Here is a 19,976-nt window from a genome sequence, read left to right on the forward strand (position 1 = left end):
GCTCTTGTTACCCAGGCTGGAGTGCAGTGGTGCAATCTCGGCTCACCGCAACCTCCGCCTCCCAGGTTCAAGCACTTCTCCTGCCTCAGCCTCCCCAGTAGCTGGGACTACAGGTGTGTGCCACCACGCCCAGCTAATTTTTTGTGTATTTTCAGTAGACACGGGGTTTCACCATATTGATCAGGATGGTCTCGATCTCTTGATCTCATGATCCGCTCGCCTTGGCCTCCCAAAATGCTGGGATTATAGGCATGAGCCACCGCGCGCGGCCCTCTTCTGAGGTTTTAAGCAGGGATGTAACAGGATGTCATTTTTTTCAGGATGATTCTTAACTTTTAAATTTAATTTTGTATCCTTAATAATTACATATTTTATATTTCTAAGTATTTTTTCCCAACTTCTCATTTTGAAAAATGTCAAAGCCACAGAAAAGTTGAATAATTCAAAACTGGAATTCGGGAGGTGAAGGTTGCAGTGAGCCAAGATTGCATCATTGCACTCAGCCTGGGCAACAGGAGGGAAATTCCATCTCAAAATTCACCACTTTTTACATTTATATTTATTATATACTTGTACATATGTACTCATGTATTTAAGTACTTTATGAATACTTTAAAATGTATTTATATACTTTTTTGGGTGAACCACTTGAAAATAAGTTGCAGGCCGGGCGTGGTGACTCACACCTATAATCCCAGTCCTTTGGGAGGCCGAGGTGGGTGGATCACCTGAGGTCGGGAGTTCAAAACCAGCCTGACCAACATGGAGAAACCTCATCTCTACTAAAAATACAAAATTAGCTGGGCGTGGTGGTGCATGTGTGTGATCCCAGCTACTTGGGAGGCTGAGGCAGGAGAATAGCTTAAACCGGTGAGGTGGAGGTTGCAATGAGGTGAGATTGCGTCATTGCACTCCAATCTGGGCAACAAGAGCACAACTCCATCTAAAAAAAAAAAAAAAAAAAAAAGAAGAAAAGAAGTTGCACATAGCATGACATTTTACCCCTAACTACGCCAACATGTATGTCCTAAGAACAAAGATATTCTCCTACATGACCACAGTACCCTTATCAGACTCAAGAAATGTAACATATGACATACACTGTTTTCCGTAGCCTTTAGAAAAAAATTTAAAACTTCCAGAAAAGTTGCAAGATTAACACAATGAGCAACCTGTTTTCCCAGCCTTCACCTATATTCACTGATAACATTTTGCCAGACTTGGCTTTGTATCTCTCTTTTAATGTGCATATGTATAATAACAATAAGGAAATAATTATTTTTGTGAATCACTTGAGTTAGGTACAAAATTATTATTATTTTTTTTGAGACGGAGTTTCGCTCGTTACCCAGGCTGGAGTGCAATGGCGCAATCTCGGCTCACCACAACCTCCGCCTCCCGGGTTCAGGCAATTCTCCTGCCTCAGCCTCCTGAGTAGCTGGGACTACAGGCACGCGCCACCATGCCGAGCTAATTTTTTGTATTTTTAGTAGAGACGGGGTTTCACCGTGTTGACCAGGATGGTCTCGATCTCTTGACCTCGTGATCCACCCGCCTCGGCCTCCCAAAGTGCTGGGATTACAGGCTTGAGCCACTGTGCCCGGCCAAAATTATTTTTTTTATAAAACAGAGTCTCACCCCGTCGCCCAGGCTGGAATGCAGTGGCATCATCTTGGCCTACTGCAACCTCCACCTCTCAGGTTCAAGTGATTCTCCTGCCTCAGCCTCCCGAGTAGCTGGCACAGGCTTGTGCCATCACACCTGGCTAAATTTTTTTGTATTTCTAGTAGAGATGGTCTGGAACTCCTGACCGCAAGTGATCCGCCTGTCTCGGCCTCCCAAAGTGCTGGGATTACAGTCATGAGCCACTTCACCCAGCCACAAAATTATTTACACTTATTTGCTATGTACTTTCAATGTATATCTCCTAAGAACAAGGACATTTTTATACATATCCATAATACCATTACCACATCCAAGACATTTAACATTCATACAATACTATTATCACATTCAGATTTCCCCAACTGTCTCATTGGTGTCTACTATAGTTTGAATATGTCCCCTCCAGAATGAAAATTAATCCATTGTGTTGGTATGAAGTGGTGGGGCCTTTAGGAGGCAATAAGGCTATGAGGGCTCCACCCTCAAGAATGCATTAATGCCTTTTCAAAGGGCTCAAGGAGGCACGCTGGCCCCTTCTGTCCCTTCTGCCATGTAAGGACACCTCAATGGCCAATCTATGAGAAACTGGCCTTCACTAGATACCAAACCTATCAGTGCCGTAACCTTGGACTTCCCAGCCTTCAGAACTGTGAGAAAATACATTTCTGTTTATAAATTACCCAGTCAGTGGTATTTTGTAATATCAGCACAGTCTAAGACAGTCTAAATAAACATGATAAATGTTTACTTTTCAGAAATCAATCAAGGATCATGAATTGCATTTAGCTGACTTTAAGTCTGTATTCTGCAAAGATCATTGGCTTCAGGGGGGAGAATGGATTGTAAAGGAGGCAAGGGTGGAAGCGGGGAGGCAAGTTGGGAGGTTACTGTAGCCGTCTAGGTGAGAGGTGATGCTGACTTGGACCAAGGGAGGGTGGTGGTGGTGGTGGAAATGGAGAGAAATTGTGGCTACAAGATGTGTATTAGGAAAGCAAAAGCTATAGGGTGTGGTAATGGCTTGGTTATAGGAGGGAAAATGTCAAGGATAATTACAAGGTTTGTGCATCTAAAGTTAAAAAAGTTCAGATAATTCCTGTATATCCTTTATCCTGATACCTAGATTACCCAAATATTAACCATTTATTATGTTTGCTTTATTTGTATGTATCTACGTACACGTATGTAATTATTTTCTGAACTATTTTGAGACTAAGTTTCAGAGATAAAGCCCATTAAACTCTAACTGTGATGGTTAATTTTAATGTGCCATCTTCTAGACAATTGGTACTCAGATATTTGGCCATATACAGGTGTTTCTCTGAGGGTATTTTGATTAAGATTAACATTTGAATTGGTAGATTGAATAAAGTACATTGCCCTCCCTAATGTAGATGGGCCCTATCCAACCAGTTGAAAGCTTGAATGGAACCAAAAAGACTGACCCTCTCCTGAGTGAGAGAGACTTCCTTCTGCCTGATTGCTTTGAGACTGGGAAGTTGGCTCTTTCCAGTTTTAGACTCAGAAGGAAACATTGGCTTCCCCTGCGGCTTAGACTCAGCCTTTGGACTGGAACTACACCATTGGTGCTCAGGCCTTCAGACCCACCTCTCCTGGGTCTCCAGCTTGCCAGCTTACCCTGAAGATGTTGGGGATCTTGGGACGTATTAGCTTCCATAATTAAGAGGCCAATTCTTTATAATAAAACCATCTATCAATCTACCTATCTACTATTGGTTCTGTTTCCCTGGAGAATCCTGACTAATGTATATTTACTTAAAAAAAAAGACATTTTCCAACATAACCAGAATATAATTGTCAGACTCTAGAAATTAACACAGATGCAGTATTATTATCTAATCTACAGAACTTATTCAAAATTTGCCAATTATTCCACTACTGTTCTATATATAAAATGGAAACCATTTTTTTTTCTGGTCCAGGATCCAATCTAGGATCACATGTCACATTCAGCTGTTACGTCCCTTTGCTCTCCATTAACTTGGAATAGTTTCCCGGATTTTTTTTGTCTTTCATGATTTTGGCATTTTTGAAGAGTGCAGAGATTTATTGTGCAGAATGTCTCTCCATGTGGGTTTGTCTGATGTTTCTTTATGATTAAGATTGAACGTACGTTGCCGGGCGCGGTGGCTCAAGCCTGTAATCCCAGCACTTTGGGAGGCCGAGGTGGGTGGATCACGAGGTCAAGAGATCGAGACCATCCTGGTCAACATGGTGAAACCCCGTCTCTACTAAAACTACAAAAAATTAGCTGGGCATGGTGGCACGTGCCTGTAATCTCAGCTACTCAGGAGGCTGAGGCAGGAGAATTGCCTGAACCCAGGAGGCGGAGGTTGCGGTGAGCCGAGATCGCGCCATTGCACTCCAGCCTGGGTAACAAGAGCAAGACTCTGTCTCAAAAAAAAAAAAAAAAAAAAAGATTGAACGTACGCATTTTTGGCCAGAATACCACAGAGGTAATGTTGAATTCTTCTCTGTGAACTTTATCCGGGCACATGATCTTTATTTTTCTTATTACTAGTGATAATTCTGATCACTTGATTAAGATGGTATCTGTCAGGCTTTTCCACTGTAAAAATTTTTTTCTGTCTGTAATTGTGGAAGATACTTTAAGTCTATCTATTTCCCCATTTCTCATTAAGCTTTTCCCCGCTAATTTTAGCACCTGAGAAGTATATTTGAGATATCTCTTAGTTAGGGGTTGTTGAAGATGAAATGAGATCATGGGGGTGGGGCTAGGGGGTGAGGTAGACGTTGGTACGTGATCACCTGGGGAGAGAGTATATGGTGAGAAAAGAATCATAATGTCTATTAGAAAGGCCACTCTGGCCAGTGTGTGAAGAGTGTATTTGAGGAGTTGGAAGAGTAGAAGGAGGGAGAAGAGTAGAAAAGTCTTTATTGGTACTCTGGGTGAAAAATCACCTGAGTGAACGCAGGAGATGGGCTAGAAAGGAATAAAATGATGAGAAAGCTGCTAAAAAGATGACATCTATAGGACCTGCTTTTGGTTAGGACCTTGCAGTTTGCAAATCCAGTGATAGTGTTAGCGAGAGGTAGAAGGCTGAGGTCAGGGAAAGCCTAGGTGTGAAGGTAACATTTAAACAGAAATTTGAATGACTGGAGGGAATTAACCATGTGGAAAGAGAGATCCAGGTAAAAGGAATGGTATTCACTATATTCTAGATGTGTGATACCAAGCTCAGTTTGGCATACTTAGGTGTTCAATAAGATATATTGGATGGATGAGTGAATTAATGTATGAATGGAAAGGGCAGCATCACTATTATTGCTGTTGTAAAAATAAATGAAAACTTTGCAAGGTGCGAGCTCCACGGGGCAAGCTTATTGTCTTTGTTTCTAATAAAAATATACACACCATAATATCTACTATTTAATGAAGGTCTGTCACGGCCAGATTAAGGCTTTTAAAGGCTTTAAGCACTGAGAGATTATGTTAGCTACCTCATACATAATTAAACAAAACAACCAAACAATAATAAATACTCATCTGTGGCAGGGCGTGGTGGCTCATGCCTGTAATCCAAGCACTTTGGAGGCCAAGGTGGGCGGATGACCTGAGGTCAGCAGATTAAAACCCCCCCCAGCCAAACGGGGAAAAACCCCCTAAAAAAAAAAAAAAAAAAGAAAAAAATACTCATCTGTAACATGAGGACTGGGATGGTACTCATTGCTTCCCCCATGTTGACTACTTCAATATTTCTTCATATTTAAAAATTAACTTGTGCTTACTGAGGTATAATTTACATATAAGAGATTTATAAATCTAGGCTGGGCATGGTGGCTCATGCCTGTAATCCCAACACTTTGGGGGGCCAAGTAAGGTGAATCACTTGAGGTCAGGAGTTCGAGACCAGCCTGGCCAATGTGGCGAAAGTCTGTCTCTACTAGAAGTACAAAAAAATTAGCCAGGCATGTTGGCACATGCTTGTAATCCCAGCTACTTGGGAGGCTGAGGCATGAGAATTGCTTGAAGCTGAGAGGTAGAGTTGGAGTGAGCTGGGATCATGCCAATTCACTCCAGCCTGGATGAGAGGGGGAGACCGTCTCAAAAAAACAAAAATAAGGCCGGGTGCAGTGGCTCACACATGTAATCCCAGCACTTTGGGAGGCCGAGGTGGGTGGATCACGAGGTCAGGAGATCGAGACCATCCTGGCCAACACGGTGAAATCCCATCTCTACTAAAAATACAAAAAATTAGCTGGGTGTGGTGGCACGAGCCTGTAATCCCAGCTACTCAGGAGGCTGAGGCAGGATAATTGCTTGAACCTGGGAGGTGGGGGTTGCAGTGAGCCAAGATCGCACCACTATACTCCAGCCTGAGTGCCTGGGAGACAGAGCAAGACTCTGTCTCAACAAAACAAAATAAAACAAAAGCAAAAACAAACAAAAAACTACAAATCTTAAATGTACAGTTGAATTTTATGTATGAATATGCTTATATCAAGACATAGAAAATTCCCAGCACCTCAGAAGGCTCCCAGGGAAGTCAATATTACCCTGCCATAGGTAATCATTATTCTCATTATTCTAATCTTTATCACCATAGATTACTTTTTTTTTTTTTTTTTTTGAGATGGAGTTTCACTCATGTTACCCAGGTTGGAGTGCAATGGCGTGATCTCGGCTCACCGCAACCTCCGCCTCCTGGGTTCAGGCAATTCTCCTGCCTCAGCCTCCTGAGTAGCTGGGATTACAGGCACGCACCACCATGCCCAGCTAATGTTTTGTATTTTTTTTTTTTTAGTAGAGACAGGGTTTCACCATGTTGACCAGGATGGTCTCGATCTCTTGACCTCGTGATCCACCCGCCTCGGCCTCCCAAAGTGCTGGGATTACAGGCTTGAGCCACCGCGCCCGGCCCATAGATTACTTTTTGTTTGTTTGTTTCTGAGACAAAGTCTTGCTCTGTTGCCCAGACTGGAGTGCAATGGTCTGATCTTGTCTCACTGTAACCTCCTCCTGCTGTGTTCAAGGATTCTCCTGCCTCAGCCTCCTGAGTAGGTGGGACTACAGGTGCATGCCATCACACCCAGCTAATTTTTTGTATTTTTAGTAGAGATGGGGTTTCACCATCTTGGCCAGGCTGGTCTCAAACTCCTGACCTCATGATCTGCCTGCCTTGGCCTCCCAAAGTGTTGGGATTACAGGCGTGAGCCACTGCGCCGGACCTGATGAACATCTTTCTATAACTGGCTCCCCCGACTTCAGTCTTATGTTTTTATCTTGGAACAGATAATCAGAAAGTTGTTAATTAAGCATAGAATCTGAATGAAGAAACTTTGATATTCTTCAGAAATATTTCATCCTGGCTGTGAGAAAAGGTCGACGCTTTTGTAATCAAGGACTCTTCTCTAGAAGGCCAAACTCTGAATTTGCCAGATATATTTTAGTGTTGGTGAAAACACAACATATTCCTACTAGAATTGCCACCTGTTTGAACTCTATGTGGACTGCACCTTTCTGTTAACATTCATCTTCTCAAATGATATAATCAATTGGATTAGAAGTATCTTAGGTCACCTCTGACTGAACTTTGATGTTTCCCAAATCTATACCAGCATTCTTACCAGAAGAAATCTTTATACATAGCTGATATTAACTAATTTAATTCTCAGAGTTCACCAGATTTCTTCCATTTTCTGGAAGCATTTAATCACAGACTTGTTTGTACTACTTTCAATTATCTATATACCCATTACCCAATAGCACACGTCCAATAAATGCTAGTTGAATAAAGGTGAGGATAAAGGAGAAAATATCAGAAAAGGTCTCAGAGAATAAGATTTATGTCTGTTCTTTTCTGGCCGGGTGCAGTGGCTCACGGCTGTAATCCCAGCACTTCGGGAGGTTGAGGCAGGCGGATCATTTGAGGTCAGGAGTTTGAGACCAGCCTGGTCAACATGGTAAAACCCCATCTCTACTAAAAATACAAAAATTAGCCGGGCGTGGTGATGAGCGCCTGTAATCCCAGCTACTCGTGAGGCTGAGGTGGGAGGATCGCTTGAACACGGGTGGGTGGGGGCAGGGTGGAGGAGGCGGTGGTGGAGGTTGCAGGGAGCTGAGATAGCACTCTAGCCTGGGCGACAGAGTGAGACTCCACCTCAGAAAACAAAAAACCACAGTCTATTTTTTTTCTCTCTCGAATTCTACCTGACCTTAAGGGGTACTAAGGAAAGGGATGGTGTGGGAGATGTCGAACTCTCAGAGACAGGAAGTTGAGGAGGAAGAAACACAAAAGCTTGCAGGTTCATCTGTTATATGGGATAAAAGAAAAAAAAAAAAAATAAAAGAGAAACAGAGCTTTCAGGAAAGATTTCTAAGGCCGCTGAAGTCATACCATCGATTAGAGCCTGACGCAAAGTTACCCTTTCCTGGCTGTTGCTGAAATCTAAGGGACGATGATGAGGTGGACAAGGAAGCATGGAGAAAACGTCTGAAGGAAGCAATCGACTGCACATGCTGAGACGAAGGGAAGAGTCGAGTGGATTTCAGCTTAGGTGTCTGTAAGTATGTTGGTGCATTTCAGGAAAAGACGGCAAAGGGGAGGTTGTTTGCATGCGTTCGCGTTTGGATAGGCTGAGGTTGAGTTTGAGGTGCTCGTTGGGACAAGTAGGTTGAAGTATTCATTAAGTAGTTAGGTATAAGGGGGTCTGAGCTTCTGAAACAAATTTGGATGTTAGTTGCAAGTATAGAAATGGGTAAGACTTTAGGATAAAATTGGAGATAGGGATGCAGAGTCCGGCTGGACTCGCAGATTTAGAGATGGGCAGTGGAGCGGGGAGCAGGATGAGAAAAGTCGGCGAGGTAAGAAAAACGGAGGGCGACATTTTGAAAGCCAAGGTAGCAAGTTTCAAGGCCGCCTCCTGGAGGTCAAGAGGAGGATGACTAGTCTACTGTAGCTTCGGTCAAACCGCATTCCGAGGAGTGCAGGCGTGTGGGGGTGGAGCAGAGACAGGCCCCTGCCGGCGGCTACATGGAGGGTCGAGAATGGAGGCAGCCTTAACAGTACGCGTATTTTGAAAGGGAATTTGGCTGTGACCAGACAGAAAGGGCGGGACTTGGTACTTCATAGCTCAGGAGGATAATCAGCCTCAGAATCCCCTATTCTTGTGTGAGAGTAACCCTCCGTCTGTGGATGTCTTCTGCAGACCCTTGCAGGTCCATCCTGGGATTTGACGACTGTAAACTGGGGACAAGCAAAAAAAAACCCACAGTGCCACTCGGTAAAAAAAGAACCAGCGTTTTGTTTGAAAGCCTACTCTCTTTAAAGGTCCTGGCATGCAAATAAGGGGCTTTAATGTGGCTGTCAGCGATTGGTAGATACTGACAACATCCGTCATTTCCTTTCGGCGCAGGATGCAAACCGAGAGGCGGCTTTCTGCTTCCCTATTGGCTGTTGGATACGGCTCCGCTTTCAGCCAATCAAACGGCTTCCCTTCACCCCTCCCGGTGGCTCTTATAAATTACATCAAATTGGTTATCCCTTCCACATTCTTCTCCTTGAAAAAGAAGCTGTGACTGCAATTTTAGCCGTAATGTCGGGACGCGGAAAGCAGGGGGGCAAGGCCCGCGCTAAGGCCAAGTCGCGCTCGTCCCGCGCTGGCCTCCAGTTCCCGGTGGGGCGAGTGCACCGCTTGCTGCGCAAAGGCAACTACGCGGAGCGGGTGGGGGCCGGCGCCCCGGTGTACCTGGCGGCGGTCCTCGAGTACCTGACTGCGGAGATCCTGGAGCTGGCGGGCAACGCGGCTCGGGACAACAAGAAGACGCGCATCATCCCTCGCCATCTGCAGCTAGCTGTGAGGAATGACGAAGAACTCAACAAGTTACTCGGGGGTGTCACCATTGCCCAGGGCGGCGTCTTGCCCAACATCCAGGCTGTCCTGTTGCCCAAGAAAACGGAGAGTCACAAGCCTGGCAAAAACAAGTAATTAAGAGGCTTGACACCATACCCATTCACCCCAAAGGCTCTTTTAAGAGCCACCAAAGTGTCAAATGAAGGGCTGATAACGAAACAGCGCATTAGCTCTTTCTTTGAAAACTTGGGTGGCTCTAAAAAGAGCCTTTGGTCTTTGGTTTGTCTGCATTTATTTGCTTTTGGCTTTGTGGCTTTCGGTTTTCTTTGGTAACAGAACGGCTTGGATGTTGGGCAAGACGCCGCCCTGGGCGATGGTGACTTTGCCCAGCAGCTTGTTCAGTTCCTCGTCGTTGCGGATGGCCAGCTGGAGGTGACGGGGGATGATGCGCGTCTTCTTGTTGTCCCGAGCCGCGTTGCCCGCCAGCTCCAGGATCTCGGCGGTCAGGTACTCGAGGACCGCCGCCATGTAGACGGGCGCGCCGGCCCCCACCCGCTCTGCGTAGTTGCCCTTGCGGAGCAGGCGGTGCACTCGCCCTACCGGGAACTGCAGGCCGGCGCGGGACGAGCGCGACTTAGCCTTGGCGCGGGCCTTGCCTCCTTGCTTGCCACGACCAGACATGACTAAAACCAAGGCTAAACACAGACAAAGCTCAGAACCTCGGAACAAAATAAGATTGAAAGATCACCAAGAAGAAAGCCTTTATAAGCTTTCTTAGGGGTGGGGTCAAGGACGAGTTTTTCATTGGTCCTAATTTGGCTTCAGAACCAGCCAATCAAGTCAAGAGTCGGTGTCGTTACGTAGACATTGCTGAAAACGCAAGGTCCACACACGGACCAATGGAAGTGAATGAGTCTCGGAGCCCTAATTTGCATAAGGTGGTTATAAAAGGATCAGGCCCGCCCATTCTCTTACTTCTTTTCTTGGCTAAGTCGCGTTGGTACTGTGTCTTACCATGCCTGAACCGGCAAAATCCGCTCCTGCTCCTAAGAAGGGCTCTAAGAAAGCGGTCACCAAAGCCCAGAAGAAGGACGGCAAGAAGCGCAAGCGCAGCCGCAAGGAGAGCTACTCCATCTACGTGTACAAGGTGCTGAAGCAGGTCCACCCCGACACCGGCATTTCATCCAAGGCCATGGGCATCATGAACTCCTTCGTCAACGACATCTTCGAGCGCATCGCGGGGGAGGCGTCCCGCCTGGCGCACTACAACAAGCGCTCCACCATCACGTCCCGCGAGATCCAGACGGCCGTGCGCCTGCTCCTGCCCGGCGAGCTGGCCAAGCACGCCGTGTCCGAGGGCACCAAGGCGGTCACCAAGTACACCAGCTCCAAGTGAGTCCCTGCCGGGACCTGGCGCTCGCTCGCTCGAGTCGCCGGCTGCTTGACTCCAAAGGCTCTTTTCAGAGCCACCCACCTAATCATTAGAAAAGAGCTTGTTCACTTTCTTAGTTCTCACAAAGTGAGTTATTTTAGCGTAAGGGTCATGGGAAATAGCACACGTTGCTTAGTCATTTGGAACTCGAGGTCCCCAGTGCATGATTGGATTTGCTTTTGAATCTAGAGCGTGTCTTTATTAATTGTGCTGCTTAGCTTTCCCAGGAGTCCGTTCTCATTTACGATGTTGGGAATCCGACTCTTTGCCAGCCCCCACCCCCGCCTCACACGCTGGCGCCCTGGTGGCTTCGTTGGGTCTGTTTCATCATTCCAAAACGAAGTGGCTGAGTCCGGCTGTCACTTAAGAGAACTCTGGGACACAATTCAGTCCGGGTTCCGCAAACACTGCGTGACAGCTCTGTATGACTGACGCTTCGCAGCAGCTTTTGTGTCCGGTCACCAGTTCTGCCCTGGGATGGGGCCTCCTGTGGATGCCAGCCGTTCTGTGTACTTTGGACGAAGCCCGCGCAGCCGGGTCCCAGCCTTTTCCTGATTGGGCGACATGACTATTCAAAATTCTGCGCAGCTTTTTAATTTGTAGATTTCAGTTTCCGTGGTTCGCTTTGAGACTCCTATTTCTGGGTTTGTGGATAATTTTTGCGTTTAATGGTGTCTGCTTTAAATGGTAACGCTACGGCCCCGGGTCGCTGTAAGACACCATGTAGATATGAGCTCAAAAGTCACCCGAGACCTTCTACGTCATCCACTCAGGAATTCGCGCCTCTCATAGTTCCGGGTCTGGTTTTATCTTCCTCGTAGCAGCTGTCTGAAATTGGCTTGTCTGTTTTCTTGTTCATGGCATTCTCAAGCCCTTGACAGACCGGATGGTCTGGTTTTCCCGTGCATCTTCAGCTCCAGTCAGAGTCTGGCACATTATGGACACTTACTTAAATACTACGTATTGAATTAATATTGTTGGGTTAATTTTTCCATCCCACCTTTTTTTTTTTTTTTTTTTTTTTTGAGACGGAGTTTCACTCATGTTACCCAGGCTGGAGTGCAATGGCGCGATCTCGGCTCACCGCAACCTCCGCCTCCTGGGTTCAGGCAATTCTCCTGCCTCAGCCTCCTGAGTAGCTGAGATTACAGGCACGCACCACCATGCCCAGCTAATTTTTTGTATTTTTAGTAGAGACGGGGTTTCACCATGTTGACCAGGATGGTTTCGATCTCTTGACCTCGTGATCCACCCGCCTCGGCCTCCCAAAGTGATGGGATTACAGGCTTGAGCCACCGCGCCCGGCCCCCACCTTTTTTTTAATCGCTTCTGTGGATGGATGTTGGGTGCTGTTCATTTCCATTAAATGTATGTGAAGGCACGGTGAAAATGGAAATGTTTTTGGAGCTACTCCCTCAAATGTATCCTTAGTCACCTCAGTGCAACAGCTGGGAGGGGGCCGTGTTAAGATTCTTTTTGCATCAAAGAGGAGGTGGCAATGGTAGTTCCAGCTTGTGCTTCCCAGTTTAGCCTAACCTTTGGATTTTCATCAAATTCAGCGTGTTGGTCATTGGAAAGAGCCTTTTTCCTTCTTTTCTTACCCTCCCGTCTTGGTGTTCCCTTCTTAAAGGAGAGGAGCTTTTAATTTGTCCTTGCCACCTCGTCTGGTTTTCAGGAGACCATTCAAGATAGGCAGGACTACAAAGTTAATTTTTTTTTTTTTTTTAAACAAATGAGGCAAAGAGAAGCCTCATTGGTCCATGGTCATGCAGTTCATACTGTCCACCTTTGTATTCTCAGACGCAGGACACTGCATTTTAGTTTTATTTTGCGGAAGTGCAGAATATTTACTCTTGCTGTCAAACCCTTGATTCTGCCGAGGGAGACACTGATGGTTTGATGAGTGATTCAACTCTGCTTTTGGCTAAGGGCTTTTGGAGTTGATTGCAGGGGTTTGATGAATCCAAATGAGCTCTAGACATTATCACAGACTGAATAAATGTTAATTGTCTCCTACATGTGTTTTCAAATGTGTATATTGTTACTAATAAAGTTGCCAGTTAAAGTCTTTCCTGAATTCTTTTATCTACAGTATATTTTCTCAATGAATGAGATTAACAGATACAACTTCCACTGGCTCTGTAGAAAAGTGTGGGTGCCTCTGAGCTGGGTGATGACTGTTTATAAGCCACCAGCCAAACTGCTGCCCCAAAGGTGCGTTGGGGTTTAGTCTGTTAGAAGATCACTGTTGGCTGGGTGCGGTGGCTCATGCCTATAATCCCAGCACTTTGGGAGGCCGAGGCAGGCGTCTCACAAGGTCAGGAGTTCGAGACCAGCCTGACCAACATGATGAAAACCTGTCTCTATTAAAAAACTTTTTTTTTTTTTTTTTAAAAAAAGGTCACTGGTAATGCTGAGTAATTGAAAAATATATGATCACAAATAGAAAGCAGTACTAATAAGATGGAAGAAATAAAGTTCATAATAAAGTTAAGCTAACACCTACGGAGCACTTACTATGTGTCAGGCAGTGTTCTAGGTCCTTTATACATATTGACTCATTTAATTCTCACCAGGACCTCAGGAAGTAGTACCATTATTATCACTCACTTTACAGATCAGGAAACTGAGGCACCGAGAAGCCTTTTTTCAGAAATTCTCCAGAGAGTAAGCTCCTAGGTTAGCAGTTAAGGGAATTGAGAAATAGGATCATTCTGAAAACCTGGACCCTATGCTTTAGAATTAAAAAGAAATATCACTGGCTGTATTCTCTTCAGAGTGCACCCTGGATAGAAATCCCAGGTGGTGGTGGCTGAGTACCTTGAGGGTGGGAAGGTGGCTGTGATCCTCCATCCCAGAGGCCATAGCTCAACTCAACTGAGTTTGTCCCCATAGTGGTGGGGCTCACCAGCTGGAATCCTTTGACTAACATGAGAGAGCCTTAGTTGCTGGTTTTGGGCTCCTCCTGGGCATGATATTCACTGGGAAGGAAATTATAGAGTGGGACAGGGGGGAACAGGTGATAGAGTTTGGTATTTTAACTCTGGAAGGGAAGTAATTAGCGATGGTGAGATTAATCCTCAAGAACCTCTTTGATCACTTCTCCTGCTCAGGGATCTTTAAACATTTGCTTATGTTGGGGTTAATAATAATTGTTATAATAATGATTGCTTCCACTTAGCACTTAACTGTTTACCTGGTCCTCTGCTAAGTAAGTGGCTTACATGCATTGTCTCATTAAATCTTCACAGCCTTTTTTTTTTTTTTTTTTTTTGAGACGGAGTTTAGCTCTTGTTACCCAGGCTGGAGTGCAATGGCGCGATCTCGGCTCACCGCAACCTCCATCTCCTGGGTTCAAGCAATTCTCCTGCCTCAGCCTCCTGAGTAGCTGGGATTACAGGCGTGCGCCACCATGCCCAGCTAATTTTTGTATTTTTAGTAGAGACGGGGTTTCACCATGTTGACCAGAATGGTCTCGATCTCTTGACCTCGTGATCCACCACTTTTTAAGATAGGTTCTGTTGCCTGGGTGTGGTGGCTCACGCCTGTAATCCCAGCACTTTGGGAGGCCAAGGCGGGTGGATCACGAGTTTAGGAGATTGAGACCATCTTGGTTAACACAGTGAAACCCTGTCTCTACTAAAAATACACAAATTAGCCAGGTGTGGTGGCACGTGCCTGTAGTCTCAGCTACTTGGGAGGCTGAGGCAGAATAACTGCTTGAACCTGGGAGGTGGAGGCTTCAGTGAGCTGAGATGGAGCCACTGCACTCCAGCCTGGCAACAGAGACGCCCTTTCAAAAAAAAAAAAAAAAAAAAAAAAAAAGATAGGTTCTTTTGGCTGGGCATGGTGGTTTATGCCTGTAATCCCAGCACTTTGGGAGGCTGAGGCAGGTGGATCACCTGAGGTCAGGTGTTCAAGACCAGCCTGGCTGACATGGTGAAACTCGGTCTCTACTAAAAATACAAAAATTAACTGGGCATGGTAGCAGGTGCCTGTAATCCCAGCTACTCGGGAGGCTGAGGCAGGAGAATCGCTTGAATCCGGAAGGAGGAGGTTACAGTGAGCTGAGATCGTGCCATTGCACTCCAGCCTGTGACAAGAGCAAAACTCTTATCATTCTTATTTTACAGGTGAGGAAACCGAATCTCAGAAAGGTTAAGTGACATGTCTGAGATCACTCACCAGGTGGTAGAACTGCAATCTAATGCATGTGTTCTAAAAGCCTGATATTGAAGTCCTCCCATAATGTGCCTTTTCCTTCTAAAAGAAGGAAAAAGCTCTATGTCCTACTGTCCCACTATACAGTTTTTCTGCTCCAGTTAAAATGGTCTGTTCACTTTCCCCTAAACCTGTTTGCTTGTTCCCAGGCCTGAAGTGAATTGCCTTTACTTCTGGCTTGGACAGAACTTTCTTCAAGCCAGGGTCAAATCTTCCAGGCTCCAGCCAAAATTCCATCTCCCTATTCATTTCTCTGCCATACCCCACTTTCATTTTTTTTTTTAAACTTTACTGAGGCATAATTGGCATACAATAAACTGCACATATTTAAAGTACAATTTGCTAAGTTTTAACATATGAACATACCTGTGAAAACATTACCACAATAAAAGTAATGAACATACTCTATCACCCTCAACCGCCAGAGTTTCTTAGTGTCCCTTTAATAATCCTTTTATCCTGCCCCCTTCACCAGTGTCCTCTTTTGTCCCTATCCCTGTCCTCAGGTAACCACTGATTTGCTTTGTTATTATAGATAGTTTGTATTTTCTAGAGTTTGATACATATGGAATTAAGCAGGGTGTATTCTTTGTGTCTGGTTTGTTTTACTCAGCGTAATTACTGTGATATTCATTAGTATTATTGCATTTATCAGTTTTTTTTTTCTTTTGTTGAGTAGTATTCCATTGTATGGCTTTTTTTTTTTTTTAAGACGGGGTTTCACCATGTTGGTCAGGCTGATCTTGAACTCCCGACCTCAGGTGATCCACCCGCCTGGGCCTACAAAGTGCTTGGATTACAGGTGTGAGCCACCACGCCCGGCCTACACTACAATTGTTAATCCATTTACCTGGTGATGGACAATTGGGTTATTTCCAGTCCTCCTAGTTTTTATTTTTTACTTTATTATTATTCTTTTTAGAAATGGGGTCTTGCTATGTTGCCCAAGGTGCCTAGAACTGGGCCCAAGTAATCTTCCTGCCTCAGCCACCTGCACAGGCTACTGTGCCTTGCTCTGTCCTCCACTTTTTAATCCACTCCTGCTTTGTGTCATTGTGGTTCCACAAATGAACACAATAAGCTTTCTGCCCTTAGTTGGGAAGAAACTCGGATGGGGGGGATGAGACATATACACAAGTATTTATTCTATTCAAGTGGGAGAAAGTGTTAGGGTTTTACCTCTGTTCTCGTACACTGAAAATCACTTGAATCCATCCTACGTCCTGCTGTGAGAGGAACTTTCAGCTCAGATCTCGCCATATCACGCCGCTGCTCACAAACATTCAGTGGCCTGCTTCGCTGCCTCCAGCTTGGCCTTCAAAAGAAAAAACATTCGCATTCATAGTCTTTGTCATTAAAAAAGTAGGAAAAAAAAGGAAATGTGAAACGTCATCAGCAATTCTTAGTCCATATTTGGTTTCACAATGTGGTCCAGGGAGTACCGGGGCTTTTAAGAGGAACACAGTTGGCCGGGCGCCTTGGCTCACGCCTGTAATCCCAGCACTTTGGGAGGCTGAGGCGGGTGGATCATTTGAGGTCAGGAGTTCGAGACCAGCCTGGCCACCTCTACTAAAAATACAAAAATGAGCCTGGTTTGGTGGCGGGCGCCTGTAGTCCCAGGTACTCGGGAGGCTGAGGCAGGAGAATCTCTTGAACCTGGGAGGTGGACGCTGCAATGAGCCAACATCATGCCACTGCACTCCAGCCTGGGCAACAGAGGGAGACTCTGCCCCCCCCCAAAAAAAGAAGAGGGACACTATTATAGCTCATAATATGGCTTATCAATAATTCCGGCATAGGTCTGAAGGGCAGCTCTGTTTGGGTTTCAGAAACTGACCCTTAACTGATCACTGTCCCTGTGATGGAGGGGACTAGGTTTAATAATTCATTTATATGTGTGACTGAAAATCTGTATCTACTAATTTTATAAATATTAAGTATGAACACTATTAAATTCTATAAGAAAAGCATTCTAGGATCATTTTCTTCTCTCTGACTCCTAAACATTGTTAGGTGTGGTATCATTTGTTCTTTCATTCAAGAAATTTAAGCCAGGCGCGGTGGCTCACGCCTGTAATCCTAACACTTTGGGAGGCTGAGGTGGGTGGATCACCTGAGGTCAGGAGTTCAAGACCAGCCTGGCCATCATGGTGAAACCCCATCTTTAAAAAAAAAAAAAAAGAATTTACTGAGTATCTGTGAAGATGGTGGGCAATCTGCTAGGTAGTGAGGACACACAATTGAACAGGTGTGGTTTCTGCCTTCCTGGACCTCTAGTGGCGAGAAGGGAAGACGTATTAAACTACTGACCATGAGAAAGTGGGCCAAGTATTATGACTGTAGAAGTATAGATATAGAGAGTGTAATAGAGGGAGTCCTAACTTCACATTGGTGGGTGCAAGGAAGGCCTCCCTGAGGAACAGACCTTTAGGATGACACGTGACAAGGATGGGAAGGGTGTTCCAGGCAGTGGATGGCATGGGCAAGGCTTGGAGAAGGATGGAAAAGATCCTGCTCAGGTAGAGAGGAAGAACTGCAGGAAGTCTAGTACAGGCGGCGTTTAGAAGGCAGGCAGGGGAGAGCAGCACCAAGAGCTTACACAGGTAGACAGAGCCAGATCTTGCAGATTAGCCCAGAGCTTTAAGGAACCCAGTGAGCTCCTCGGCTGGCCTGACTATGGGAACAGAAAGGAGCTCTGTGGCACTAAGAAGAGTTAAAGTCTCAGAGGCCACAGGATGTGTGCCCATCGAGCCCTCTCTGGAGCAGATGGTACCCTGCCCTTCAAAAGCGTGTGTTTGTTCACTGCAACAGGGGTTCCCTTAAAGTGGAAATGGCTTTGTCAGGCCAGCCAGGTTGACACCAACTACCACAGTCACCTGCCTCTGCGTGCTGCAGGTGGCCTTCTCATTATAGCGTGGCTTTCTTTATAACTCTGCTTCCAGGAAACAATGGGTGGATCAGTGGACCCGAATACGTGCTCTTTAGAGAGTTGTCTCCAGGATGTAGCTTCTCATGATCCTCTGTCCTCTATTTTCTGTAAATTGGCACTTGGAGGCTTGATTAGATTTAGGTTTACTTTTTCACCCTGACATGACTACTTGGTAGGCAGTATTATTTATTTTCTATCAGGAGACATGTAATGTCTAGCCGCTTCTCTTTTTGTGATAACAACAGTGATTGATTCTCAATGCTCAGATCAATTAATTCATTATCAATTGCAAAATAATGATATTCTCTCACTGCTTTCATATATTAGCTGGAATACTTCAATAAACAGAAGTATTATTATTATTTTTTATAGACAAGGTCTTGCTCTGTCACCTAGGCTGGAGTACAGTGGCCAGGTCATAGCTCATTGGAACCTCAAACTCCTTGGCTCAGGTGATCCCCCCACCATAGCCTTCCCAGTAGCTAGAACTACAGGTTCACGTTCAGTTAATTTTTTTTTTTTGAGACAGAGTCTCGCCCTGTTGCCAGGCTCCAGGCTGGAGTGCAGTGGTGCGATCTCGGCTCATTGCAACCTCCGCCTCCCTGGTTCAAGCAATTCTCCTGCCTCAGCCTCCTGAGTAGCTGGGACTACAGGCGCGCACCACCACGCTCAGTTAATTTTTGTATTTTTAGTAGAGACGGGGTTTCACCATGTTGGCCAGGATTGTCTCGATCTTTTGACCTCGTGATCCGCCTGCCTTGGCCTCCCAAAGTGCTGGGATTACAGGCGTGAACCACCATGCCTGGCCAATTTTTAATTTTTTTGTAGAGATGCTATTTCACCAAGGCTGGTCTCGAACTCCTGACCTCAAGTGATCGTCTCACTTCTTTTCAAATCACTGGGAAAATGTATTATTTTTATTAGTAAATATCTGGAAACTACTTACATATCTACTAGCAGGTGCCAATAAAGTGTTAGGATCCCTTTTGGTATAAATAAAAAAGGATACGTGTATATTGATACGTATGCACTGATATTAAATAAAGCATTTTTCTGGGTTTTCACGTAACAAAACTAACAATAGTGTCCACTCTTTTTTTTTTTTTTTTTTTTTTTGAGATGGCGTTTTGCTCTTGTTGCCCAGGCTGGAGTGCCATGGCATGATCTCTGCTCACTGCAATCTCCACCTCCTGGGTTCAAGTGATTCTCTTGCCTCAGCCTCCTGAGTAACTGGGATTACAGGCACCTGCCACCACACCTTGCTAAGTTTTTTATTTTTAATAGAGAGGGGGTTTCACCATATTGGCCAGGCTGGTCTTGAACTCCTGACCTCAGGTGATCCACCTGCCTTGGTCTCCCAGAGCTCTGGGATTACAGGCATGAGCCACTGCAGCTGGCCAGTAGTGGCTACTCTTAAGAGTAAAATCTTCCCTCGGACCAGAGGGAAGATTTTACTTTTTTCTTTATACCTTTCAGTACTGTTTAAGTTTTTTTTTTTTTTTTTTTTTGAGACGGAGTTTCACTCTTGTTACCCAGGCTGGAGTGCAATGGTGCGATCTCGGCTCATCGCAACCTCTGCTTCCTGGGTTCAGGCAATTCTCCTGCCTCAGCCTCCTGAGTAGCTGGGATTACAGGCATGCGCCACCATGCCCAGCTGATTTTTTGTATTTTTTTAGTAGAGACGGGGTTTCACCATGTTGACCAGGATGGTCTTGATCTCTTGACCTAGTGATCCACCCGCCTCGGCCTCCGAAAGTGCTGGGATTACAGGCGTGAGCCACCGCGCCCGGCCTAAGTTTATGATCAATGTGCACTTAGAATGTCAGCAGAGGTTATGTGAATGGTAGGATTATTGGCCATTATCAAAAAAACTTATAAGAACATTTTTGGTGACAA

General features: G+C 45.3%; 3 protein-coding genes across 3 annotated transcripts; 2 read left to right on the forward strand and 1 right to left on the reverse strand.

Moving 5' to 3' along the window:
* The first annotated feature begins 7,793 nt into the window (after positions 1-7,793).
* Positions 7,794-9,646, forward strand: LOC116542516 (histone H2A type 2-B). The gene has a single exon (XM_032267497.1). It carries the CDS (start codon positions 9,241-9,243, stop codon positions 9,631-9,633), a length of 393 nt encoding a protein of 130 aa, XP_032123388.1. The 5' UTR covers positions 7,794-9,240; the 3' UTR covers positions 9,634-9,646.
* A 98-nt stretch (positions 9,647-9,744) lies between these two features.
* On the reverse strand, positions 9,745-10,230 carry LOC116542517 (histone H2A type 2-C). Its single transcript, XM_032267498.1, has one exon. It carries the CDS (start codon positions 10,177-10,179, stop codon positions 9,790-9,792), a length of 390 nt encoding a protein of 129 aa, XP_032123389.1. The 5' UTR covers positions 10,180-10,230; the 3' UTR covers positions 9,745-9,789.
* A 243-nt stretch (positions 10,231-10,473) lies between these two features.
* On the forward strand, positions 10,474-11,262 carry LOC116542518 (histone H2B type 2-E). The gene has a single exon (XM_032267499.1). The coding sequence runs from the start codon at positions 10,514-10,516 to the stop codon at positions 10,892-10,894; it is 381 nt and encodes a 126-aa protein (XP_032123390.1). The 5' UTR covers positions 10,474-10,513; the 3' UTR covers positions 10,895-11,262.
* The last annotated feature ends 8,714 nt before the right edge of the window (positions 11,263-19,976 follow it).

Source organism: Sapajus apella, unplaced genomic scaffold (assembly GCF_009761245.1).
Source record: "Sapajus apella isolate SASKATOON/1434 unplaced genomic scaffold, GSC_monkey_1.0 scaffold169, whole genome shotgun sequence".
In the NCBI taxonomy this organism is placed as follows: domain Eukaryota; kingdom Metazoa; phylum Chordata; class Mammalia; order Primates; family Cebidae; genus Sapajus; species Sapajus apella.

Coding starts and splice junctions, on each gene's coding strand:
- LOC116542516 (XM_032267497.1), top strand. CDS start 9,241: ATGTCGGGACGCGGAAAGCAGGGGGGCAAGGCCCGCGCTAAGGCCAAG.
- LOC116542517 (XM_032267498.1), bottom strand. CDS start 10,179: ATGTCTGGTCGTGGCAAGCAAGGAGGCAAGGCCCGCGCCAAGGCTAAG.
- LOC116542518 (XM_032267499.1), top strand. CDS start 10,514: ATGCCTGAACCGGCAAAATCCGCTCCTGCTCCTAAGAAGGGCTCTAAG.